Below are 27,998 nucleotides of genomic sequence, written 5' to 3'. Positions count from 1 at the left end.
ACTTGGAAATTAATACGAGATAGTTTAAAAAAGGAAAATAAATAAAAAAATTGATGTTTTTTTTTATTTTTAATAAACTAAATAAATAACTGAATGTCATAATAAATTTGATTCTTAATAAAATAAATAATTAAAAAGTTGAAAATTTTATTCAATAAAACTATTTTTCATCGATTATATTTAGCTAATTGAGTTAATTTGTTTTTTCTATTTGTTGCTTTTCTCATAAATATTTATATGCAATATAAAAAGCGCATTCAAGTAATAACATAGAAAAAAAAGAAAAGAAAAAAATTTACATTTTAATAAAATTCTATTAAAATGCGATCTCTGAGACTTAATAGACTGAACGTTCTTTTACTCCCTTCAATTAGTGAATTTTTACTGAACTTTTTCAACTTTTGATCCGTAAAACTGGTGCGCTCTCTTCATGACTGAACTCGTTTGCACCTTACTCCAATTGTTTACACACATGGCGGCGGCAGATTCATATGAATGAGGTGAGTTTTCTTTATGTTATTTATTATTATCACTATTATTTAAATGTACTTTATCTTTATTATTAATAGTTGATTTGAGTTTCATTTAAATAATGCGTGCGCATTTATTATCTATATTATAATGTTGTTATTAGCATTGAATTGCAATCAAGTTAGGCTTAGCAGTCTATTTACATTTTGAATTCTTTTAAGAAAGATTCTGTTTAAGTCTTATTTTAGTTTACAGTAAAAATGTTGCATCTTAAATACTTATATTACCGTCCTAATTTTTTTGTGTGACGAAATTAGCTTTTAAATCATATTTAATTTCTCTAATTGTTTGCGTCATGTTGTATAATAGTTTTAGCATTTGAAGATAATGTTAAAGTAACGTTTGTATAATTTCTAATTAAAATAATTTTTTTATTTTAAAGTTTATTTATTCGCAGTTATGATTAAAATTTTGGCTTGCTGTTATCCTATTCTATTGAAATGTAATGTTAAAATAAATTCTTTTTGTAAAAAGAAGAGAAAAAAAAATTAACTGTTTTATTTTATTTAAGATAATATTTTCTAATGGAAATATTAAGTAAACAAAACTTTTGAATTTTAATTTCAGAGTATTTAATAATGAACAATTTTGTGATTTACAATTAATAATTTGAACAATTTAATAATGAATCAAATTTGTGATTTAGAATTACCAAAAATATATTACAAATTAGAGTCTATAAATGTCTATCAATTATATCAAATATTTATTTTTAACCTAACTATTTTTATTTGAATCTTTTTGAAAAACATGCTTGATTTGTCAATGGCATTTGCATAATTTTAAATAAGTAAATACATTTAAAAAAAAAAATTAATAAATATGTAAGGACTAAAACATTTTAAAAATCATTAATTTTCTTGAGCATTGTTATATCAATGTAATCAATATTTTTTTTTTAATTTTGTTATAGCTAACATTAGAAATGTTTAAATTGATTTATAATAAATTCACGAATTCACAGCCGGGATTTAAAAAATTATTTTGCAAAGTAAACAAAAAGAAAATGTAGGAAATTTTAAAAAATTTAAGTTGGTTGATTAAAATAAAATCACTATAACAAAAGGTGTTGTGAATTTATCTTCAGCTTTTTCATCTATAATTAGATTTATTTTTATTAGTGTAGGTATCTACTTCTATTTATTTTAATGCTGTTTCTTTTGCTCTATATTTGAAATATTATAGTAGTGCACAGCCTGCGACTAGTGAGCCAGATGTAGCCTGCTGACTGTTGATATGCAACAAGGGAAAGCTTCTAAACACAAGTAAATCTATGTTGTTTCTCAATTGCTTTTTCCATTGTTATTGCTCTGGAATTTCAAATGGTTTTAAAAAAGCAAATATTTTTATTGTGTTATTATGCAAATTTCAGTGATTACGCTTAGTTTTACCTTATTTTTTCCGATTTTTTATAAATTCAAATGGGGTTTTGACTGCTTTTAGACAGTTAAAACTACTATCGCTATGTGGTTATTAAAATCCTGATTACATTTAATACGATATTCAGACTCTTGAATTGTGCTTTTAGTTATAATAACCACTTCTATATGCTCTTTATTTTGTGTCTAACAATTAAAAGTATTTGATTTTCTGAAAACATATTATCAAGTTTACTGATAAAAAAATTACACTGAATTTACTGATCACAACTCGTAGAACATAAAAATTAGCATATATGCTGTCTACATGAACAAATACATGTGTGGCTCTTAGTTAATCTACCTGCTGTATTTTCACTTTAAAAGGTGACATTCCTATATTATAATGAAAATATGGTGTATAAGGATTGTATTTTATAGGAATTAGTTGAAATTCTTTTTGCAAAATAAATCCATTCTCTTTTAAATAATACCGCTTTTTGTAATGAAGACGTAAATGAAGGATGGAGAAAAAAAAAACATCTTTTTACTTTGTTCGTAGTTCTAAAAAATTTTTACCAAAAATTTTTTTCTATTAAACTGTTATTTAGAAAATGCTATAATTTATTGCCGTCCGAGTATTAATGCAATTTTGCTTTATTAACACAGCAATATATTAACAAAAATTTCAAAGCTATGAATATCAGTGGATATTTGGAAAAACTTGTATTTGAATGCTTCATGAATTTTGAAATTGCTGATTTCTCTAAAAAAATTTGATTTAAGTTGAGACTTAAACCAATGAACAATACTTTTAAATTTTAACACTTATTCTTTATGTGTTCATTTGCTCTAATCGTGACTTAACTTAGAGTAACTAACTTATGTTTTCTACCTAGCATTTCAGTTAGAAATATGTATATTCTCTCAGAATATACAATTCATATTAAATTTGGTTAATCACCCATTTTCCAATAACTATTTATAAAACTTATTTTTTTATGAATATTTATAACTTCAAATTTATAATGTGAATGTTTTATTTTGATTTAGAAAATCCATTGAAGAGGACATTACAGGAGCCAATAAACTGACAGCATGGACAGAAGGGTGTGAGAATTGGCAGGAAGTAAGTGAAGTACTTAAGTATTTAGTTTAAAATTGTGTGTTAATCAAGGTTTTGATCACGCCATCTAGTGTTTGTGTTGGAGGGATGATTGTTTTTAATGAGGGGTTGCTTTGCTTAAGGAAACTTTAAACAAAATTATGTTGTGGAAAAAGAAAACTCCAAGAATTATTTCCCCCGTTTTTTTTCTTTCTGTAATTGATAGCAATAGGTCCTTTTCATTTGGACATTTTTTACTTAGTTTAAAATATATTTTTGCAAAAGATTCATATTAGAGATAATATGACTATAAAAAGTTAATTTAACAATAAAAATATAAATATGTGAAAAATTTGTTAAACATACTAAATTAAAAGAACTTTCTTTTTAAATATTTGGAGAGGCAAAATACATTTAATCTATTCCTTGCAACTTTGAAATATGGGAATTGTGATGGAACTCTCCTTCCACATGAATCTTTCCAAGCCAAATTGATAGATACTGAAGCATCAAAATTTTGATCCATCAGTAAAATTTAAGTTACCTGCAACAGGGGTCTGTCCAAGCCGAATTTACTACCATTTAGCGGTACCTTCACAAATTCAACTTCAGGAAAAAATGGTCGTTTCACAAAGTATTTTTTCTTAAAATTTTATTATGTGTCTCGTAGGAAACAATAAATCCATATTTTTATTATAATTGTGTGTTGATTTTTTAATATAATTTTTAATTTTCAAAAATTATGTCTAAATTTTCACAAAATAAGTATCGTTCAGAAAAAGCTTGACAGAGTACTGTACAAGTCATAATGGAGACATAGAATTGAAAATTCTGTTATCTTGAGTCTCAATTTTGATGTTTTTGGATCATTAAATGGTTATATGTATGCTATATGCATATAACGATTGGGAAAAGGTACTAGTTTTTTTTATTTAAGTTTCATCTCTCTCTCTCTCCGTTTTTTTTTTTTTTTTTTTTTGACTTCCCACAGTGGTGCGCAGTTATTTTTCAGGTCTAGTTATGGAATTGAAACAAAATTTGTGATGAAAAATTACTCCCATGGTATGACATCCTCTTAAAAACACAGTGTAGCATTAGATTAAATATAAAATGGAAAGACAAATGAATTTTAAATATTTTTTGTTAAAATATCTTAATGTAAAAAAAAAGCATTTTGAAAATATTAAAATAATTTAAAACCATGTTTGTATGACTTTGTAATTAAAAAAATTAAAATATCTAATTTAAACCAACTAACCTTAGTATATACTAAATCAAGTAATATTTATTTTTCTTTAAATTTTACTTTTATTTTGAGAGTTTATTACTCAATCCATTTTACAGAAAATCTTTTAGAAAAAAAAAGGAATTAATAGGGTTACTCCTCCTAATAAATAAATATAGGGTTACTCCTTGTAAAATGGTCTTAGCATATTTAAGCATTGCTTATTGAGTAAGGTATTTATACATTTGATAAACTTTTTTTATAACATAAAAGGTGTATACTGCTGTGCAATAGATGCATTAATAAATTACAAAAAAACTCACAATTGAGATTTTAACATCTTTGTAATTTTTGAATAATATAACATTTGCCTTTCTTACCAGTTATCTGAATTAAAATCAATTAAATTAAAATTAATCATCTGAAATTTTATTTCAGTGTCAATAGTATTAGCAAAAGAAGGAAAGTATATGTCAATCCATTTACTAAAAATATATTCTGAAGCCTAACTTCTTTATTTTAAATTCCACACTTGCTGAACACCACTTCCTTTGAAGTCTCAAAATTTGTCATATTGTTTGTTTATATTCTGTTTCCTTTGACTGCATTGGCAAAGACTGGGAATGTAACAGTGTTTTATGAGAACTATTTTAATTTATAAGTTGAAAGTTATTTTATTAATTTATGAATGCCTTAACAAATGTGTCTGATTGAAATTACATAAATGACTGTTTTTACTTTGGCTCTGATATCATTAATTAATCCTGATCACAACAGTTTTAATTACAATATGCTCTCTGCCTTTTGCAACTTTGCTAATTTAAGTAGTGGAGACAGTGTAGTTCTATTTGTTAAAAATTTGATAAAATATTTCCCTACACTAAGTTTTTAGATACGAAAAAGGTGTTTATTTGGTTAAAACATAGATTCTGCTGTTTAACTTTACTATTTTATTGGAGTATTCGCTTCAGTTTCTTATGAGGCCAAAATTCAAATATTGTCAGGACGTAATGAGATAATACCAATAATGTATAATGCATATATTTTTGTGTTATATATCCAATATTTATATTTCAGAGCTTATTTCATAAATTGCTTTGAAAATTCTATTAATTAAAAAAAAAAAAAAGAACGTCATACATATCTGAATGGCAGGGATTACACAACATACTCGTCACCCAGGTTAAGGCAATGTAGCGACTAACATGCTCATATAAAAAATTGCAGAAGCTTTCCTGCTACTTAATGTAAAATTTTACAGTGAAAGATGTTTAAAATATCACTTAGATGCTACATAAATGTTTAAAATTGTGAAAGTTCAAACTAAATATTGTCTTAATTGAAATTTTTGTAAAGATTTAAAAATTTGTTGTTTATTTTTTACTGAAGAACTACCAGAACTACTACAAAGTTCAGCTTTTAACTATTCAGAAATAGACATCAATTCATCCACAGCTGGAATATTTTTGCTCTTTAAGAAACAGATTTTTTTAGCAAAGTTAAGACTTTTCCAAGTGCTATTGTTTTTTAAAAACTTGTTTTTATTTTTATTTGCCTTTTTCCATATTAACATTTTATTTTTATTTCAGGTCAGATGAGAGAATATCTAATGAAAAGAGGAGTTACTGCCACAGAAATGGAGGAGGCTATGAAGAAAAGAAACAGATATATATCTGATAAAATCCAGGATATATGTTTTAATATTGCTAAAGTTAATGATTCTTAAACAAAATAAATCTTTTTTAAGTTTTCTTATTTGTCTTCTCTTATATGAATATCAATCAAATGATTACTGGTAATTATATATTTTACACAAAATTTAAATGAGCTGTGGTTAGACATACAGCTGTGGTTTTGTTATTTAATATCAAAAAAGGTATATTTGCACCATATTTAATATTTGTTAAAAAAAAAAAAAGGGGGATCCTAGATACACACATAATAATCCTACTGTTAAAAAGCAAGCCTGAGAGGTGGGCTTCATAGTAGAGAAAGAGTAAAAATAATTGCTAGTAGGAAAGCATTAAACATAACAAAATTTAAAGCAACAATTTGAAAATTAATGCTAGAATAGCAAAGATTATAAGAAATTAATAATCGTAATATAAATAGCAAAAATTTGAAGCAACTGATGGTAGAAAAATAATGCTGGAATAGCAAAGTTATCAAGCAACTGTTGGTAGGAAAATAATGCTAGAATAGCTGAGATTCCAGGCAACTGATGGTAGGAAAGTAATGCTAGAATAGCAGAGATTTCAAGCAACTGATGGTAGGAAAGTAATGCTAGAATAGCAGAGATTTCAAGCAACTGGTGGTAGGAAAGTAATGCTAGAATAGCAGAGATTTCAAGCAACTGGTGGTAGGAAAATAATGCTAGAATAGCAGAGATTTCAAGCAACTGGTGGTAGGAAAGTAATGCTAGAATAGCAGGGATTTCAAGCAACTGGTGGTCGGATTTTATGCTAGAATAGCAAAGATTCCAAGCAACTGTTGGTAGAGAATTATGCTTGGAATAGCAATAAAAAAAAGCATCTGTTGCTATGGAATTATTGCTAGTAAAGCATAAAAAAACAAGCAAGTTGTGGTCTTGATTGTTGCTAGACCAGCAAGATATTCAAGCAACTGTTGGTAGAGAATTATGCTTGGAATAGCAATAAAAAAAAGCATCTGTTGCTATGGAATTATTGCTAGTAAAGCATAAAAAACAAGCAAGTTGTGGTCTTGATTGTTGCTAGACCAGCAAGATATTCAAGCAACACAAGTTGGTTAATGTATGCTGGACCAGCAAGATATTTAAGCAACACAAGCTGGTTTATTATGCTGGACCAGCAAGATATTCAAGCAACACAAGTTGGTTTCTGTATGCTGGACCAGCAATAAAGTGTGCCAATTCATGGTATGGAATGCTAGTAATTATGCTGGAACCAGCAAAGATTTATGGTAGTATATGCTGGTATTTTAGCTGGTACATAGCATTATATGCTTGTCTAGCAAACAAATTCCAGCAAAAATTTTAACCTGGGTGTAGCAAACCATACATATTATTTATGTTGTGATATTAATTTTGTTAAGTTTGTTTTAGACTCACAACCTGTTAGAATTTATAAATTGCAGAAAATTCTTATGAATGGTAAATTTTTGTGTAAATTTGAACAAATGTCAGAGGCTAATAAAACTTCCTAAAATATTAAGCTTGTTCACACGTAATGTAAACAGAGGCTGGTTTTATTAAGTTTGATATTGTTTGCATTCAGTGAGCTATCCATAATATTTATTTTATTTTAAGCAGTTGATGTGCTTTCTTTTCTAGAACCTGAAAATGGCAAATTAGAGGGTGAAGTAGGAAGTCAGGAGAACATAGCACCGCCATCTTGGTGGGAAGTTAAGAAGTAAGTTTTCAAATTCTTATCTACATTTATGGGAACATGTGTGCAGTCCACAAAATTTGATCTAATGATTGTGACAGCCGAGACTGTCGCAAGAATATCATTCAGGGGTCTCCAGGTCAAATTTACTACCGTTTAGTGGTACCTTCACAAATTCAATTTTGGGAAAAACGGTAGCTTTGCAAAATACTTTAAAAAAAGCAAATTTTAAGATTCCCCCCTCCCGTTCCCTTAAAATTTTGTTGTATTCCCATTAAAATAATGAACCCATGGTTAATTGCGCATTTAAATTTGCAATGGAACCCTCTTGTGGATTGATACTGTGACGTAGAAGGATTTGCTTTTTTCTCCCCATGCCTGGCTGAAAGTATGCTGGGATTGCCAAAATGCTGTGGGAGAAAAGAAGCGTCAGCTACTCCATTCCCTTATTGAAGTGGGAGAAAAAGCCCTAGTACAATGCAAACCCATTCTCGTTGCAATCTATGGAAGAAAGGAGTTTTTCTGCTGTCTTCTGGGAATAGGTAGCACGTGTTTGGTCTGAGAGTTCTGTAAGATAAGCTTAACCTGTCCCTTACGTCATGTATTAGTGAGTTTTTCCATAGTTTTTTAAAATGAAAGAACAAGTCTCTCCCCCTGCAAACTTTACTGGAAGTCAAAATTCTAACTACTATCTTAAGCATTTTTCTGAATTTATTCTAACAGACCTTTATTTTTTTATGAAACATTTTTTTCTCTGAAACTTTTTTCTGTATAGCTCAGTCAAAAATTTTCTCTTAATGAAGTTAACTTTTAGTGTTAGTACTGTTACATTTATGCTTTTATTAAATTATAAAGTAAAATTATAAAGTTAAAATTTAAGGACAATGATTTTTATGGATTTTTAAATTTGTGTGCAATGTTAAGCCCAAAATTTTACAACAGCAAAATTGTTTTTGAACAAATGGGAAAATTATGTATAGAAATTCACCATTTATTTTTTTATTTTTAGTGACAATTTTTGAAAATATTTTCTTATCTTACTATATTTTTGTGTTGATTTCTCAATTTAATTTTTAATTTTCACAAATTGTGTCTAAATTTTCACAAAATAGGTACCTCGTAAAAAAAACCAAGACAGACCCCTGGTCATTCTGTGTGTCAACAAGACAAATAAAGCATGACATATTAAACATCTTATTTTAAAGGCATAAACTGATGTAAAAAAAAACATAACGTACTCTCACAAATAGTGACAAATGAGCAACGAAAAGAAATAATACAAATTATTCTGCTTCAGCAGAAGCTTATATCCTCTTGTTTAACAGATAAAGGATGTCATGATCCACATGTGAACAACCAACAGCAAATGAAAAGAAACCGGCTGAACCTCACAGACAATCACATTACCGACAAAGGTTGAATTCATGAGATCATCAATTTAAACAAGACTGGCAAAAATCAAAATTTTTTTTAAAATTTTATTTTTTAATCAATCAAAATATAAAAACCTTTTACAATTTATTAATCTAACAGATTGGATTTAATTTTAATGGTTCAAAGGAGTGACTTCAAATATGTCTCTCAATGTTTAATTAAATATCCTTGTGACTTCAAGTACATCTATGTATGTTTAATTAAATATCCTTGTAGATAGTTATTGTAGATTATTTAATTATTTCTGTATCATTGAAAATATTCGTTATTACAGTACATAAACAGGCAATTTTTTTTCGGTCTCAAGAGTGTTCACTTAACGGAGGTTTCACTGTACTTAGTATTTTTATGTACTCAGTTTTCCAATGTTCTTTTTTCTTGTGTAATATTTTAATGTTGAATTGGCTTGTTACCTGTCATTAGATTTTTAAAAAATCATTCTTTTTGGTATTTAGAAAGCAATTTGATCGCCATAACCGTCGCATCAGAAGGGGTTGTCGAAAACTGGTGAAATCTCAGGCTTTCTATTGGATTGTCATTATTCTAGTGTTTTTAAATACAATCACCTTAGCTTCAGAACATCACCATCAACCACCCTGGCTGGATGAGTTCCAAGGTAACTCCAAAAATAGCTTTTTAATAATATTTTTCGAATGCTGATTGAGGGATCATTCGCTAAATTACTTTTTGATTAAACTGTTAAGCATTTTTTCCCCCAAGAATATTGAAATCCTATTTTATAATTAATATATTAATGTTTAATTAAGTATTTTTATGAGGTATTATATAGCTGATACTGGTTGATTTTTTAGTGCAACAGTAATATTTATGTACAACAGCAGTACAATAACAGTACTATAAAAATTTTCTATATAATGACCTCAATCTATTAAGAGTTGTTTAGTATTAATTAAATTTTGTTGAATATAATATTGAAAAGTATTATATAGGAAAGTATTGAAACTTCCTGTATTAAACAAAGTATTACAGAAAAGAATATTTTCTAATCATTTTTTTATGCTTGTATTTTTTCTAGTGTATGTATATTGTATGTAATCTAGTGTATGTATATTGTTTCAAAAAAATATACTCATAATGTGATATTTTCAGAATACGCCAATATATTCTTTGTGGCTCTCTTCTCATTGGAGATGCTTCTGAAAATGTACAGCTTGGGCATCCAGGGTTATTTTGTGAGCCTTTTTAATCGCTTTGACTGTTTTGTTGTGATTTCGTCCATTTTGGAGATGGTTCTTCTATACACAGATGTCATGCCTCCCCTTGGTGTATCTGTACTGCGTTGCGTCAGACTCCTTCGCATCTTTAAAGTTACAAAGTAAGTTTTTTCCTTATACTTTTTTATGTACTTATAGAAAAGTTTCTTAAGGCTGGGTGATGACCTTTAAATGAGGAATATTTAATTTGTCTACCGTAAGAACTCCCCCCACTGCCACAAAGTCTGAGGTTGTCTGCTGCTACGGAAACAAGAATATCACATTTCAGGGAGGGTAGCTACACTTTTCACTAGGGCTAACACCATAAATCAGAGAAAAAGATTCCTTTTCTATCGCCGACCTGTGCCAAAACCTATCCTAAACAGTGACCCCACATTCCTACTTAAAATAGTTTTACCTCATTACCATAGTCACCGCCATGAGTCCAGACTAATGACTGGTGAAGTTCTACATTAGACAAACTAAAGTGTACTGCTGCAGAATTAAAAGTAACACTGATCTGAGACAACTAAAATTTGACTAAAATTGTTCAATAAAATTGACCTATTAATGATTAATAAAATTGACCTATTATTAAAAAGTATCAATTGACAAAAATTTGATATAAAATAATTATATTTCTCTCTGCACTAGCAATCAATGATGATATGCTGTTTTGGTTTCTGTTTCAGTCACAAAATAACATAATTAATCATAATTGTGAAATAACTTCAGTCACAAAATAACATAATTAATCATAATTGTGAAATAACACATTTTCCCTATACTAATTTTTAATTTAAATCCACTTAATTCAGGGTTGTCACTCTGCAAGGAGAACAGGGAAAACCTGAAAAATACAGAGAATTTAAAAATCACCTAAAATAACAAGGTTAGTTCGGGGAATTTTGATTTTTTTTTTCTTTGTGAACTGGAAAAATACAAGGAATTTTATTTATTACTTTCCTTTTTTGAAAGATAGTCCGCTCAAAGGTATGTGATATTTATGGGTGATATTTCAGCTAAACTAAACTAATACATTTACTATAGCATTATTTGTTTTATTTATGTTCAACTGTTACTTATTTTTGCAGCAATTAAATAAAACTAACCCAACCAAGCCCACACACAAAAGTGCAGTGATTGTGTGTTTCCTCTTAATATATTGTGTATAATATAGGGAATGTTTTTCTATATTTGAATGGCAACTCTGTTATTTAATTTTTTAAAAAAAATCTTGACATGGAGCTGAGAAAATGTGTCTGAATTAGCAATATCTTTTAATTACCATTGGCAAAAATTTCTACATTTACTGCTCTGTAGACCAGCAATTTCCTTGCTCTGTCGCGACATCTTTAGATTTAATGAAGGTCATGCTGCAGGCATGCCACTTTTCGGAGCTGTTTTTCGAAGATGAAACCAAATCTTGCGTGAAAGTTTATTTAGAATTTTCGACTGTTTTCTTTAATAATCAACCTGCAAGTGACGTAGTGTGGGTATCACAATCCTGATTGGTTGTTGAAACGTGCATTTGTTTTCATCAGCAACTGTTCTTTCCTTTCTATTTCGAGTAGGCCAAGCATGTCAAGTATCAATTCTCTTAAGTGACACATTCTAAATCCTTTCTCAAAGATTCTATATCGACGATTTCAATTCTTTTATACAGAGACTTAACACAAAGACAGACACAAAGCTAAGTGGAACATAAACAAACTAATTATGCATCAAAGTTTCTAGGTACACGAAACAAAAATGTATCGCTTTTATAATAAAATACATTGACAAATAATAAATTTAAGTTAAGTAAAAGAATTAGACTAGGAAGAATTATATTTCAAAAAAATCGACACACTGTATGACTCTGTATTTTATTAACTTAACGCTAATTAACATTCTAAGTTGCATAGAGAAACTTGGATCAACTTTATTACGCCCTTTTGCTGATAAAGATTAGCTGGCGCTGACATCATAGGTCACATGTGTGGGTAAGGTGGGTTGTCTTCTTGGAGTGCAAGTACCCAATGGCACATTTCTTTTTTATAGAACAGGGGCTGTATAATCTAACTTAAATAATGCTTGTCTCTTTATGTAGATATTGGACATCATTGTGTAATTTGGTTGCATCATTGATCAACTCAGTCCGTTCCATTGCAAGTTTGTTGTTGCTGCTCTTTCTCTTCATTGTGATATTTGCTCTGTTGGGTATGCAGGTGTTTGGTGGACGATTCAGCTACAAACCACTAGAAGAGAAACCTAGGCATAACTTTGATACTTTCGTTCAGGCATTGCTCACAGTCTTTCAGGTAAATAATGTGTTTCATTAAATAATGCCAAACTAGGGAGTCACTTTGTTGGAAGGCTTGAGCGAATTGAGTATTGGGTATCTGCGCACTTTGAAAGTCATGGATTTCAGTATTGAACAAAATTTGTCATGAAATGTCATGATTTTAACTATTTTTTTAAAAAAAATTCCTGGAAAGTCATTGGTTTTAGGTCACCGAAAAATCTAATTTTTAAAATGGAATTTACTCCTCGTCCCCGATTTCACAGTGTTCCGATATTAAAATATGTGAATTTGTCACAAAAACCCCACTCACAGTCTTATTTTATTAAAACATAAAATGTTTTTATCCTGTTTTTTAAAAATTATGGTGTTCTTTCAAAACAGGAAAGAAAGAACATCATTTCTAGAGCGAATTATCTCTCAAACTTTCTGTGATTTCAGAATTTTTTTTGTTTATTATTTTTTTTTTTATTCTATCAATTTAAAATTCTAGCTAAAGCAAGCCAGTTATTGACAATTTTTTTATTATTTAGAAATGAGAACAGAAAAATCAGGAGCATTTCTTTTCTTTCCGATGAGCAAGAAAAGTATCTTTGGAATATAATTCTGCAGAAAAAAATAATAATAAAATAATTGCTTTTGTATTTTTTCCAGCTATTTTATTGCTTCGACTATTTCTTTACTCTGTTTTTTAAATTTAAAAGTTGATGAAGATGCAGAGTATAACAGTTTTGGTTATACCTATCATTAATGTTATTATGATGCTTTTATTGAATTTATTGCTGTGTTTTTGTTGGAGAAAATAGTAACTTTGTTAAATCTTAAAAAATTCTTGGAATTAGTCATGGTAAGCCATGAAAAGTCATGGATTTGAAAATCTAAAATGTAGGAGATACCTTGTGAGTACCTCCCAATGAAATGAATTCCAGTAATAGCTTGTTGATAAACTCTGACTTACACCAACGCAGAGCTGACATAAAATATCCTCCATGGCAGACAGATTAGAATCCCCTTCTCTTTGGACTAACTGTGGGAGGTTTTTATTGTAATCCTCTTCATGTAATGCAAATGTAGGTTAGTTCCATCAAAGAAGCCTAGTTTGTTCCAATGTTTGATCCAGGAGTTCTTGCCACTTCTGGGTTGGGTAAATTACAAGACTGCAGTCTTGAACATTGACAGTCGTAAACTCAATATTGGGTCAGTTGTTCAACTCTGTTATATATATATATATATATATATATATATATATATATATATATATATATATATATATATATATATATATATATATATAACCAGATATAAAATGGAGTAGTGCACTCTTTAAATTCCTACTAAAATGAAGGCTGTAATCTATGTTATCATTTCTGTCAGTCTTCAGTCCTGGGGACTGAAATCAGTCTTTAGAAAATCAATGAATTAAATTCCATCAATATTTTTCTCCCTGGCTGTTGACGTGAAATATCCTCAGTAGTAGATGGATCATGGGTTAGAGTTCCCTTGCTGTCGGGCTAACCGTGGGAGGTCCTCATGGTCTTTCTCTCCATGTAACTGCAAATTTGAGTTGGTTCCATCAAAAAGTCCTCTACGAAGGCAAATTTCTCCCGATACTTGGACCAAGAATTCCCTTGGGTTCTGGATTGGGTTCAAAATTACAAGGCTACAGGTTTGAACATTGGTAGTTGTAAACCCAAATTTGTGTTTGCTGTTCAATGACGATTATAAAAAAATTATTTCTCTCCCAATTGTTTTTCAAATTAAATTTTCTTTTATTTCCTTAAAAGTGTGAGAAAATTTTCTATTAAAAATAAATAAATAAATTTTGTTGAAAACGTTTTTTTTTTATATTTATTGCTAAAAAATCAGAACATTCGCTTGTGAAAACAAAATTTGTACTATAGCTGAATACAAATTCTAATTTAGTTTACGCTTTCTCCCAACCTTTTGAAATGCTAGACGAAGTTGAATAATGATTTATTAATTTTTTTGAACAGAAAAGAAATCGAACTAGGATAAAAAGTAATGGTAAAATAAAAAATAAATGGCGTGAGGAAAAATTCAATGGTTTATATCAGTGATTTTACTGTCATTAGTGTAAAAAAGATTTATAAGATTAACTATTTATTTGTTAGTTTGCTGTAAATTAAAGTAGTGTTGATTTTTTTAGAAAGAATAAACAAATTATTGATTTAATATAGTGACCATTATCGTGAAAGGTACGTTTTGGTGTCAGATAGCTATAAATTTCTAAATATTCCAGTAAACAACACTGAACTGTAATAATTAGTCAAAAACTAAGTTCATTCTTGTGGCAACCATGTATTATCTCTACTTTCTTTAGATTTTTTTAACAAATAAGCTATTTTTATTATCAAAGTATGCTCTACTCTTATTTATTTCTGAGGATGTTATTTAGATAATTATTTTAAACCTTGAGAAGCAACAATTTTTGAGTTAACTTCAGTGGAGATATTCATGATTCCAGCATTGGAAGTTTTGCATGAAACAATAGTTTCTCTTAAAATTTAGAATGAATTTTTGTTCTATTTAGATTCTGACTGGTGAAGATTGGAATGAGGTCATGTATGACGGCATACGTGCGTATGGTGGTGTTGGATCATATGGAGCTTTGGCCTGCATCTATTTCATCATATTATTCATTTGTGGCAACTGTATCCTTTCTCATATATAGTTTTTACTAATTAAAGGTGACCTGGATTTTTACATCCTTTGTCAAGCTATTAAAAATTATGTTTTGGAGTACTTTTCCCCATTATGTTGGAGTACTTTCCCCATTATGTTGGAGTACTTTCCCCATTATGTTGGAATACTTTCCCCATTATGTTGGAATACTTTCCCCATTATGTTGGAATACTTTCCCCATTATGTTGGAATACTTTCCCCATTATGTTGGAGTACTTTCCCCATTATGTTGGAGTACTTTCCCCATTATGTTGGAGTACTTTTTTTTCCTTTTGTTCATTAAAATGGATTTTATGCAACATATTTAACAAATTTTTAGTTATTAAATCTTCGAGTGTTTTTTATGATACTTTAGTTGCCTTGAAATATAAAAAAATTCAAAATTGGTATCTATAAATTACAATTTAATGCAGCAAAAGCTCGATATAGCCAGTCGGGCATATTACAAGATGTCTGCTATTGCCATACATTTCCAAGTCACAGTTAAAAAGCTAATATTAAATATACAAAAATTGTATGTTTATAACAATTTAAAAAAAAAAAGACATGATGGCTCAGGGGATAGGAAATCCGCCTTCCAATGAGGTGAATTATGTTAGAATCTCAGCAAGTGATGGTCGATACGAATTCTGCATCCAGCTTGCACCGACCTCAGTGCTGACGTAAAATATCCTCAGTGGCAGACGGATCATGGGTTAGAATCCCCTTGCTGTCGGGCTAACCGTGGGAGGTTTTCGTTATAGTCCTCTCCATGTAATGCAAATCCGGGTTAGTTCCGTCAAAAAAGTCCTCCATGAAGGCAAATTTTTTTCAATACTTGATCCAGGAGTTCCCTTGCCGTCTGGATTGGGTTCAACATTTCAAGGCTACAGAGTTGAACTTTAGTAACCCAAAAAGTTGGGTCGGCTGTTCAACAACGGTTATAAAAGTTAAAAATTTAAAAAAACAAAAAACAAAATTATGACGAAATACAACAATACTATCACAAAATCATGCTGGCAAAGGAAAGTTTCTGTAATTTCAGAAATCCTACCTTGAACACTTTTGTTGACCACAAATCTAACAGCTAGTCAAAACAAATCTAACCAGAATGCCTTTTTGACAGCTTCCTTTTAAATCAACATTTGCTATTAAAAGGTATTTGCACTTAATTTCATTTTTTCTTGCTAAGGCTTTGTTGTTCAAACATTTCCATCCGAAAAATGCTTGTTTTTCATAAAGTTCATAATTACAATCTGTAGACTAAAGCTGCAAAAGTTGTATTTTAAGTCAATATAGTTGTTCAAAATAAAAGAAAAAGCAGACACCAGCGAAACTCAAAATCGCCAATGGCGCCAACAGATGTCATTCCTTTTGTTGTGTATTTCCTTAATGCATTGAAGATATTCTCTTAAATGTTTTCTTGGCTATCGCTGTAGATAACTTGGCTGATGCTGATAGTCTGAGTGGTGTTGAAAAGGTGAATATATACTCTTACCATAATAGACAGATATTTAAAATAAATTTTCTAGCATGTTAAATGTTGTGTGTATATAGAGCGTAATAAAGACAAAAAGGTTAAAATGAAAAGAGAAAAACAGAGAAAATTAAGAAAATTTTTAAGTTTTATTTACTGTTCAAAACTTGCAAGTATATAGAACTCATAAGATAAGTTAAAAATATGGAGGAAACATGGAAAATATTTGAGATCAATATTTTTCTATTAATATTTATATGGAGATAGATATAAAAGGGAAGAAGAAAAGTTAAAATGATTTAAAAAAATCTATATTGAAAAGCAAAAAAAATGAAAAGATATATCTTTATCGACTCACAAGATTATATCCGAAAAAAGGAGTGCTTTCTAATAATATATCAATGTAGCAAAAGCAAAATATATCAATACAATAGTGTGAGAAGCACTAAAAAATATATCACTTAGTAAACAGAAAATAAAATGTAAAGAAATTAACATCAAAACTAATAGTAGATAGTAGCTAATTCAAATGAATTTACACGCTCAGGAAACTTTTAAGAATAATTTAAAATATTTTCTTAATAAGATTTGCAGATTACAAAATAGGAAAATAGAAGCGCAAATGGGGCTAAACGTGTAAATAGAGAGATTTTGTTATATTATCTATATAACTACACTGCTCAAAATTATTAGGGGAGCACATGGCTCCCCTAATTTTTTTGAGCAGTGTATAATGCTACCAAAATACATTAAATATACACTGCTCAAATAAATTAGAGGAGCACATGGCTCCCCTAATTTTTTTGAGCAGTGTATATATATATATATATATATATATATATATATATATATATATATATATATATATATATATATATATATATATATATATAAAAATGAAGAAAAAAACAAAGAAAAATTATAGACATATGAAAAAAAGTAGGGGGTAATCATATGTCTGTAATTTTTTTCATATGTCTATAGTTTTTATTTGTTTTTTTCTTCATTTTGAACTTATCTAATGAGTTCTGTTTACTTGCAGCTTAAGCGCAATAAATGAAACTTATTGTTTTTCTTAACTTTCTTCGTGTTTTCTTGTATTTACTTATTTATTATATATTTATATATATATATATGTTGCTGAATGGTTTGCTAGAAATGTTTATTGTATTTTTTATTAACTTGTTACATCTGCCCTTATTATAAATATTATTAAATTGACCACTGAAAGACCACAATATTTATAATCAATTACTATTAAGTATAAATTAGGTCTTAAAATTCTGCGCAAAACTAAAATAAGTTATTTGAAAATAATTATTTTTTAAAAAACACATTTTGAAAACTAACCTTATTGGTACTATATTGAATTTAGCTTGTTTAAGCCATCCTTTTAATACTTGGTGATAAACAATTGTAGTGGTCATTTTTAGTTTATTTTTCTTCTGATGCCCCGAAAGAAATTAGTTTCTTTCGGGCACTGACAAAATGCCAATCTTGGTTTTAAGTACACACTGTCTGGTCAAAAGTATGCGGATACCTAGTGGTATGAACTTTCCTGGGGCAAATATTAATCCCCCTTTTGCATCAACGACAGCCTTCTGGGACGACTTTCTACCTGTTTTTGAATAGGACTTCCATCACAGCTGAAGGGAGGGCTTGTAGGGAGGATTTAGCTGGAATCTGCCCTCTCATTCGTCCCAATGGTGTTCTATGGGATCGGGATGTTCTGTGTTAAAGAGATTACTGTGTTGTAGCGCCCGCTGGAGAAAACATAATTCGTGTATTGAGAATGCGGTGTGCCTATGTGAGAGTTTTTGTATAACGAGTGAAGCGTTCTCCGAAAATAAAGTAATGTTGTTCTAAGGTTCTGATCATCCTTCTGTTGTGAATATTACTACCGAGTAAGCATGGGGCTCTGTGAAGGCCAATACAGTTTTTGAACACCCTCAAATCACGTCTGTGCAACCCTCGATGTGTGAATGTTGTAAGAGAAATGTGCCGAAATATTGTCATAGAGTACAGCATTGTCCACATGCATCTCAGAGTTCATGTTTCGTACAACAGGAACTAACGGTCACAGGCCAAACTATGAGAAACACCCCCACACCATTATTCTTCCATCACCATAACAACCGGATATCCGGATAATTTAAGTCAGATAGTGTATCGTAGCACATTTTAATCTTTTGTTACCTAATTCTAGGAAGGAGAGGAAGGGGAAGAGGGTGAGGTTGTCGAAGGAGAAGAAAAGGAAGGACTCGATGACGACCTTTGTAATATCAACCGTAGAAAAAGTGAATTACCTAAAATGGATGGTTTGAATAACATAGGGTAAGTTATAGCTCTATTTTCATGTAACAATTTCCCTTATTCTTTGCCGTTGTAACTACTGGCTTTTCTGGTCGATCAAATCTTATATAAGCTTGTTTTTGGCACTTTTGGATTTCTCAATTCAGGGTTACCACTCCATAGGAAAAACCTAGAAAATACAGGGAATTAAAAAATCATCTAAATTAACAGGGAATTTATCCTTAGAAACTGGGAAATACAGGGAATATTTATTCCTTACATTGTTTTTCAAAATGTTGACCTCTCAAAGTGCAAATTATGGATAATTTAAAGATAGTTCAGCTGTACTATACGATTTCATTTGCTGTATTATTATTTTTTTGTGTATGTTAAACTGTTCTTTATTTTTTCATTTGTTTCCAGCAATTAAAACTAGTTTTAATTGTACTAATCTAGCATTTGCACAGTGATTGTGTTTTCCCCCTTAATATATTGCGTATAATATATGCAGGGAAAACAGAGGAAACTTTTTTTTTCTTCTCCTGATAGGAGTGGCAGCCCTGTCAATTGTAAGCAAAAATAAACAAATTACAACCTCCCCTGACCATTTTAAGGATTTAAGTGAGAAAGTTGTAGCACCCTGACTTTGTAAGTTCTAATCCCTTTTTACTGTAGTTCTCTAAGCTTAAGAATGAGAGAATTTAAATAAGATAAAATATGTAATTTTGAATAAAACAAAATTTATATTCCTAAAAAATTTTTTTAAAACTTTTAAGGAAAGTTTTTTTGAACTTCTTTATTTCCCCAGTTGTTTTTATTCCAAATTTAAAAATTTTCCCTTTTGTAATTTTTTTCTCAAATTTTTTTATTGCATTTATTTTGTAATTTTTTTTTTTTTTTAAAAATTGCAGATAAGGTTATTTTAATGTCTTAAGTAAGAATCACTCATTCCCCTTCTCTCTATTGTCAACAGAAAAAAAAATATCAAGCCCCCTCCTCCCTGTAGTTTACATAATATTCGAACGGCTCCTTTTTGTGAGACTTCTGGAAATTTGTCAGTCTTATGCTTATCCGAAAACACTTTTGGTTATTTTTATTTTAGAACATTTTGAGTTTGGAAAAAATCCATCACAAATTCATTTTTCTGGGATATGTCTTTTTTTTAGAGGTACTTGTTTTGTGAAAATTTAGACGTAATTTGTGAAAATTCAAAATTATATTAAAAAATCAACTGAAGAATATGGTAAAGTAAGAAAATATTTTCAAAAATTGTTACTACAAATAAAAAACTTGTATGACTGGTAAATTTCTATTTGTTTTTCTCATATATTCTAAAAAAATTTTGGTATTGTAAAATTTTGAGCTTAAATATTGTATCCAAATTTAAAAATCCATAAAAATAATTGTCCATAGTTAAATTTCAAATTGAATTTAATAAAAACATGCATTTAACAGTACTAGCGCTAAAAGCTATTTTCCTTATAACATTTTTGACTTGCTCATACAGAAAAAAATTTCAAAGGAAAAAAAAAATGTTTAATAAAAAAATTTTTGAATAAATGTACAATAATGTTTGAATTAAAACTTTCTGTGAAGTTTATAGAGAGAAAAAGTTTTTGTTAAAAGTCATTTTGGTCTTTATTTTCTTTTAAGAATTTTACACTAAATTGCTAATTTTCCAATGCAATATTAAAACTTAATAAAATTTTATTTATTGTTATAATTGAGTACATTTTTAAGCTGCAATTATTACCTAAATTTGGATTTTGTCCTAGGGATAAAAGATTTTTTTTTAAAGTTTATGAGTGGTCGATGATTGTTTTTTGTTTGAAATTTTTAAGAGGAATGGTTTTAGCTCAAAAGTTTGATTTGTAGGTTTATTAATATGTGAAAATATTATAGTATTTTATAATGTGACATTGTATTATGTAAAGAATAATAAATTTTGTTATGATCCATATATGACTTTTAAAATTTTATTGATGTCTTACTAATATTATTCCTTTTAACTGATCTCTTACATAGCATTTTATAGAATTATTTCTTTTGATAAGCAGGAAAAAAATAAGGGAGTTTTTCTTTGTAAATTAAATATGAACCCTATCTAAAAAAGGCAGAATTTTTTAGGCTTGTCAGTAACAATGGTAATGCAAAAAATTTGCTTAAATAACAAAAATCTAAATAACCCATAAAATAAAAGTAGTATGTTACTTGGCAATGGTCCAACGTTTGAAATTCCAAGTTTAGGTTATAAGGTGACTAAAATAAAGGTTTAGTCAGTTTCACTTCCTGTTGGCAACTAAAAAAACTGACTTTTATCTTCAATATTTGAGTTTGTCAAAACATAAGTGAAAATTACTTTTACCAACTGAAATGAGAAATTTTATGCAAATTTCAATGTGTAACTTATAGGGAAAATGAAGGAAAAAGTGCTCAAGTATAGGTATTACTTGTGAATCAAATTTTTAATTTTTGTTTATTAGAATAATTGTTGCTAAAAAGTTAATTGTTGCTTTATAACTTATTATTTGTTTTTGTTTATAGGTTCTCCTCAGAAAAGATGGTAATTATCAGTTCATTGTCTTATATTCTATTATTTTTACTTAATGGTAAAGTATTTTCACTGTATCCTATTTTAAAAATTGTGCACAAGCTGATTAGAGAAATATTTATTTTAAATCTTAAATTTTTAATACAGTTGAACTCGAACTATCTGAACCTCTTTCATCTTATTTTATTTATCAAATGCCAGTCCGTTAGGCTTCAACGCTTTCCAGTACTTCTGTACTGGACTAGAAAAAGTGCATAGTGCAGGGCACTCCAATTACTTAATCGAAGTAGAGTCCATAACAGTGGCCCCCCTGAAAGAATTGTAGCGACCTGGTGACATTGTCATAGAATGTTAGAGTTCTTGCAGAAAGATTTTTTTTAAGAAAGTAATAAAAAATTAAAATTTATTTTTTGCAGAAATTTACACATAATATTTGAATCACGCACTTTTTGACACACTCAATTTATGCCGATAGTATCTTACATCAATGCAAAGTTTCGAATGTATTTTCGGCAGTTATTGATATTGATTTTCACATGGTTTTTAAATATCTCGATATATTTCAAAAGATAGGAAAAATTCGAATCGTGCATTTGAGTATTTACTTTTTAAGGCACTAATTCTATCAAATTTTTGGCAGCTATTGCTTTTGATTTCTCTATACTTTTTAAATCCGATATTTTACAACAACCTAATCTCGAAATGAATCACTTATTTGAGGAGTCTGATTCGAGTGAGTTCCATGTCAATCTTTTTTTCGGCAATTACAACTACGGAATTCATGATTTTTACATTTTTAATTGTGCTGATTATTTACAAAATGCCAAGAAGGAAATAATTAGCTCGTTTCCCCACCCCCAACAAAAATACAGGAATATCACCCATAATATTAGAATAAAAAATTATTACATGTTCAATTAACAACAATTATATATATATATGTACATCGCTTTTAATATTTAAAATTAGTAACATATATGTCTGTTATTATTAAAAGTATCTTGAAGGAAGATATTAGTGCGAAGGAGTTTTGTCACAGAAACCCTAAAAAATTCTACCACAGGGGCAGTGACGTGTGGATTCCTGATACAAATTCCTTGATTATAGGCCTTTTAAAAGAGAAGGTTATAATTAAGGACCAGAAGTCATTTTTGCAATTTCAAACTCTTTTAAGATATTTGTATAGATCAGGGTATACTTCGAGGTATTCATAGATTTCATTGCAGTGCATTTTTTTGAAGTTTTTAGAAGCGCTTGCTTATTCATACAACTTTCATGTTTTTTTGGTTAACGTTGACGACCTAGATATAGTAAATCTCTTATTAATTTGCGAATTATTTGACAAATTGTTAAATATTGTATAGCCAAATAGTTAATACAACACAGCAATGTACTTCACTACAAGTATTTTATGAAACTCTAATGAAAATAACAACTCAATTTCTCTAAATACACATGTTTTAATACTATCATGTTATATTTTGGGAAAAAACGTTTAAAATTCTTCTTTGATTACCAGGTAATTCTTTTTTGTTTAGAATCATGTTTTGATATTATAAATAGAATTTTTTTTAAGAGTATTTTTTCTGATTTATTTGTTTTGAATTTTAGACCCACATTTTTTTTAATTATTTTTATGTGTGTAGAAATTATTCCTTTTGTAAAAATGTATTTTCAATATAATATTCTTGAATTTTATAAAACATGCTTAAATTTTATTAATCCCAAGAATCTGAAGCGGTAAGATATTATTACCTGATTGAAAACTTTATTTGAAATATACAAATATGAAAAAGCAGTCGCTGCATTTCCTATACTTTAAAAATAGGTGCCCATTTTCAAGACTTGCTAGACATGAATGCAAAGAAACAAAAAGGCTTTGAAATAAAAAAATTTAAAAGTTGCCAATAAAAAATGGAAAGATAAAAATGCGAAACAAAACTATAAAAGTAGAGCCGTTTTTTCGCATTTGTATTTTGTTTCAGTGAATGAAGCTTTCAGTCAGATTATTAAGCCTTATTATTATTATATGTGTCCTCAAATCACATTTTATTCTTCATAAGACAGTTTGTTTAAGCCAAATATGTACCTTTTTTTAAATATTATTTTTTAATAAAACAAGAACTAGTAATCTATGACAGGGCTGCAACTCCACAGAGAACAGGGAATTTAATATTCACCTAAAATGGAAAAAAATATGAGGAATTTTGTTTTGTTTCTTTCTGTCAAAACTGGGAAAATGCAGGGAATTTTGTTCCTTATTTTTGTTATTCGAAAAATGGTAACCACTTAAAGTGCAATCTATGGGATATGTCAGCTTTACTAAACTATTTCATTTTAGAATAACTTGTTTTAAGTATGTTCCTTTTTTCCTTCAGTTTTTTCAGCAATTAAAACTGGTTTACATAGTTAGCCTAATATAGGTCACTCAAGATCATAGTGATTTTGTTGTTTCCTCGTAATATATTGTGTATAATATGTGCAATGAAAACACAGGGTATTTTTTTTCTTCCAGATTTGAGTGGGAACCCTGTATGATAAGAGTTTTTTAATCAATTGTTGTCGATCATATGACTGGGGCTGTTTCCCCTTCACTCCTCTGTCTGCACACTACTAGTCAAAATTGTTTTTTTCCCTCTAGGAAATTTATCATTTTATGTGATTAACAAATAACTACTTTCTCTGTGTTTGCCTTAATTTTTCTAGTTAAATCTGAAAACTGTAATTTTTATTATTACCAGTGTAATTTAGTTTGACGATCATGATTCCTGTTAATAAGAAGTATTTATGTTGTCTTTTTTTTTTTTAAAGATTTAGTTCAATAAACTGTTAATTTTTAGTATATTTATTTTAAGTGAGTTGTTCATTTTTTATTATTATTATTTCACTTTTAAATTATAAAGTGTGTTTTTTCAGAACCATGTTGAAATAAGAATAAATACAGAAACAGAAGATAAAGGTAATTCACTTTTAAACTTTATTTTGTCATTGTCACAAGTTTTTTGTCATGTAATGTTTAACTTTTAAATTTTTTTACACAAGATTTTGTTTAAAGTTTTATATTATACAAAAATAAATTAAAATAATTTTGTTTTACTTAGACTGCTAATACAAGTATAATTTTATATGAAATTATTTAATAATGTTTCTGGAATGTTTTGATTTCTGATATTTTTGCTTTTTATAGTTTTGATTTTATCTCCTTATTTATGGGTGAAGATTTTGTTTTTAATAAAAAAAAGGCAACATTTAAATGTTATTTGAAATTCTTTGATCGGAGTTGTGAGCTTAGTATCGCGGGAGTTAGCATTTTGTGCATTGAACCTCAGGTTAGAGGAAACATTTCTGAAAGAATCAGAAATTTGAACAAAATTAAGAAAGATATTAAAATGGCCTCTCCACATGAAGAGCCAAAACAATTCTGAAGCAGGAGTGAGGAGTGGCTTTGCGGTTGCGTCATGTAAGGGTTGCCACTCCAAAGGGAAAACCTGGAAAATACAGGGAATTTAAAAATCACCTAAAATAACAGGGAAAATATAGGAAATTTTGATTTTTTTTCCCTTACAAACTTGGAAAATACAGGGAATTTTGTTTCTTATTTTCGTCTTTTAAAGATTGGTGACCTCTCAAAGCTTAATCTATGGATATTTGAGGATGATATTTCAGCTAAACTAAACTATTTCATTTATTATAGCATTATTTAAGTATGTTTAGCTTTTCTTTTTCTCAGCAATTAAAACTATTAAATATAGTTAGCCCAATATAGCTCTCACAGTAATTGTTTCCTCTTAATATATTGTGTATAATATATACAGGCAAAACGCAATTTTTTTTCAAAATTTGAGGTCTGATATATTAAATAATAAAGTGTTAAAAAATCTCTAACTTCAGTTTGCTTTTAAAACTTAGTTAAATATACTCTAATTCAGTTTTCTTGCGAAACAAAATTTTCAAAGTAGTATATATATATATATTTTCCTCTTTGTGTTTCTTTTTTATATAGTCACCAAAAATATAGTAGAATATTATAAAAAAATAGACTGAATTTTTTTGTAAAATTTCGTCCTAATTTTTATTTTTCACATTCATAATATTTTGATAGACAAATCAGAGAATTTCAAATAAGAAAGTTATATTTGAAGAAGTATCTTAGATTATTTTGTTAGAACTGAAATTAAAAAAAAACCTGAATCCAGGAGAAGTTAAGATGTAATTTGATACTCAGGATTATTCTGATTCTTTCGGTTATTGGCAAAAAATAATTTTTTTTAATGCATCTTCATTTAAAGTTTATTTTTTATTTTGTGTTCATAAATTTGTTATGATGGTATTTATTTCTTTCACCGGAGAATCGGGCATCCCAGGGGATTCGTAATTTATCACTTTTTTGCACCCCTGTGTGATTTTCGGTATTTTTGATGGGTTGTAGCTCCTAAACAGAATAAGTGTCGCACCTCCAAGCAACAAAAACAGTTCAATTAATATTATAAATATATAAGGAATTTATGTTTTAAAAATTCCAAATGCATGAATTGTATTTCTAAAAATGGTTTTGATCAATGTGTAGATAAAGAGGATGAAGTTGGAGAGGATGAAGAAGGAATGGATGAAGAAGATGAATGTGAAGAAGTTGAATCTGCAATTGGTTCCCAAGGTGCCAGACCACGCAGGCAATCAGAAATAGACGCAATGCCCAACAAAATTGCCCCCATTCCAAACTACAGTGCATTCTTTATTTTTTCTCCTACTAATAGGTATTCTTTTCAACTTCGTACTGTATTATGATTTAGAATATATGACATAAGGATTCCTCCATGCTGAATTTATTTTTATTTTTAAATTATTTTTTATTCAGATAAGTAAGTCATAATCTTGTCTTGGATTTTAAATATTTATCATTTTTAATACTGCATATAAAAAAAGCATATCACTTAAAAGTGCATTTATGGCATTGAATCAGAATGATAGTTGGCCAGACAGCAGAATGTGGGCCAATGGCTTCCTCTAAAGATTTCTCCATAACAACTCTCTATTTATCTTGGATCTCTGATACTTTTCATTAATTGCAAGAAAATCAGATTCCACCGAATTAGCTTATCTCAACCTCGGCCTTCTCCGCTTTCTTGTTCCAGTGGGTCTAAAATGCGATGTCTTTTTTATTGAATAATAGGTCAGAAATTTGCATTTCCACTTGGAGCAAAAGTCATGCTACATAAAAGTGACAGTATAAAAGTATTTGGATCATACATTTAAAAAAAATTTCTTTTGAAGTGGGCAATTTAAGCATTAATTTTCAAAAGGATAGAGCGTTTGCTTTCCAATGATGTGAATCAGGTTAGATACCCAGCAATGGCTGGTACCCGGCTCGCACCGACCACAGTGCTGATGTAAAATATCCTCAGTGATAGATGGATCATGGGTTAGAATTCTCTTGCCATCAGGCTAACCGTAGAAGGTGGTTTTCCTGGTTTTCCTCTCCATGTAATGCAATTGCGGGTTAGTTCATCAAAAATCTGTAATAAGGAAAGCAAATTTCTCCCCATGCTTGATTCAGGAGTTTCCTTGTCTTCTGGATTGGGTTCAAAATTACAAGACTGCAAAGTTGAACATTAGTATTGTAAACCCAAAAATTGTAGTTGACTGTTTCAATGTCAGTTAAATTACTTTTTTTTTTTTTTAATTTCAGTTTTCGTGTCTTGTGTCATAAAATCACCAATCACAGTTATTTCACAAACTTAGTTCTTGCCTGCATCCTCATCAGCAGTGCTATGTTAGCAGCTGAAGACCCTCTCAGTTCTGACACTCCTAGAAACAAGGTATCACACATTCTTTTATCTACTCTATATTTAAGGTATTACTCATCAATAGTTTTTTTTTATTTTAATGTATACAAGGAATAATGTAGGATTATTCATATATATAGCCAAACACATTTTATAGAACTTCCAGATATAGGGAACGAAATGTTGTCCAGATATAGGGACTTGCTACACACGTATAGTGTTATTTTTTGTGGATATAATGAACCAAAAAAAAGAAAGTTGTATATTATGAACTTTTTTCTGCCTTCGACTGATTTTTTTCATTTTTTTGTAATAATTTTCAAATGTCTACTTCACAATAAATACATATACTGATTTATAAAACCATCTATATCATGGTATGTAACAACAAGCATTTTTTCTTGTTTGCTTCATTATTGGATAAAATTATTGATTTGGTTCATCATTCAACAATGCCCCAATCTTCCAGTATCTGGACAAATGCTTCAAGTGAAAGCTGATGAATTTGCTAAGATTTGGTGAGACTGCTTTTATGTGTGTGAATGGCTGGTTAGACAGGTTTAAAAAGTGGAATAACATAAATTCAAGAAAAACTATCAGAGCCGTGAATTGTTTCCATAATCTGATGTTTCATCAGCTAAAGATTAATTTTTTTTATATGCAAGACAAAAGTGTCATAGAAAATCAAAGTTAAAAC

The 27,998-nt window shown here is 29.1% G+C and overlaps 1 protein-coding gene and 1 long non-coding RNA gene across 11 annotated transcripts in view; both read left to right on the top strand.

Annotated features, from left to right (window-relative positions):
- Window positions 1–27,998, top strand: part of LOC107449579 (muscle calcium channel subunit alpha-1) — a 201,325-nt gene that overhangs the window by 94,465 nt on the left and 78,862 nt on the right. For all 10 annotated transcript variants that reach the window (XM_087164834.1, XM_087164832.1, XM_087164828.1 and 7 more), the window contains 11 exons: window positions 7,530–7,608; window positions 9,474–9,634; window positions 10,129–10,354; window positions 12,325–12,535; window positions 15,068–15,188; window positions 16,602–16,678; window positions 18,882–19,009; window positions 21,512–21,530; window positions 24,435–24,477; window positions 26,086–26,272; window positions 27,205–27,334. In XM_087164834.1, the coding sequence (XP_087020960.1) occupies window positions 7,530–7,608; window positions 9,474–9,634; window positions 10,129–10,354; window positions 12,325–12,535; window positions 15,068–15,188; window positions 16,602–16,678; window positions 18,882–19,009; window positions 21,512–21,530; window positions 24,435–24,477; window positions 26,086–26,272; window positions 27,205–27,334 (1,382 nt within the window). The remainder of the gene's footprint in view (window positions 1–7,529; window positions 7,609–9,473; window positions 9,635–10,128; window positions 10,355–12,324; window positions 12,536–15,067; window positions 15,189–16,601; window positions 16,679–18,881; window positions 19,010–21,511; window positions 21,531–24,434; window positions 24,478–26,085; window positions 26,273–27,204; window positions 27,335–27,998) is intronic.
- On the top strand, window positions 455–5,970 carry LOC147810013 (uncharacterized). Its single transcript, XR_015434058.1, has 3 exons — window positions 455–500; window positions 2,943–3,018; window positions 5,809–5,970. It is a non-coding gene; the product is annotated as an uncharacterized LOC147810013 (long non-coding RNA).

Source organism: Parasteatoda tepidariorum, chromosome 5, assembly GCF_982258835.1.
Source record: "Parasteatoda tepidariorum strain Cologne lab strain chromosome 5, Ptep-v5.0, whole genome shotgun sequence".
NCBI lineage: Eukaryota > Metazoa > Arthropoda > Arachnida > Araneae > Theridiidae > Parasteatoda > Parasteatoda tepidariorum.
This window is presented reverse-complemented; position numbering and strand designations above follow the sequence as displayed.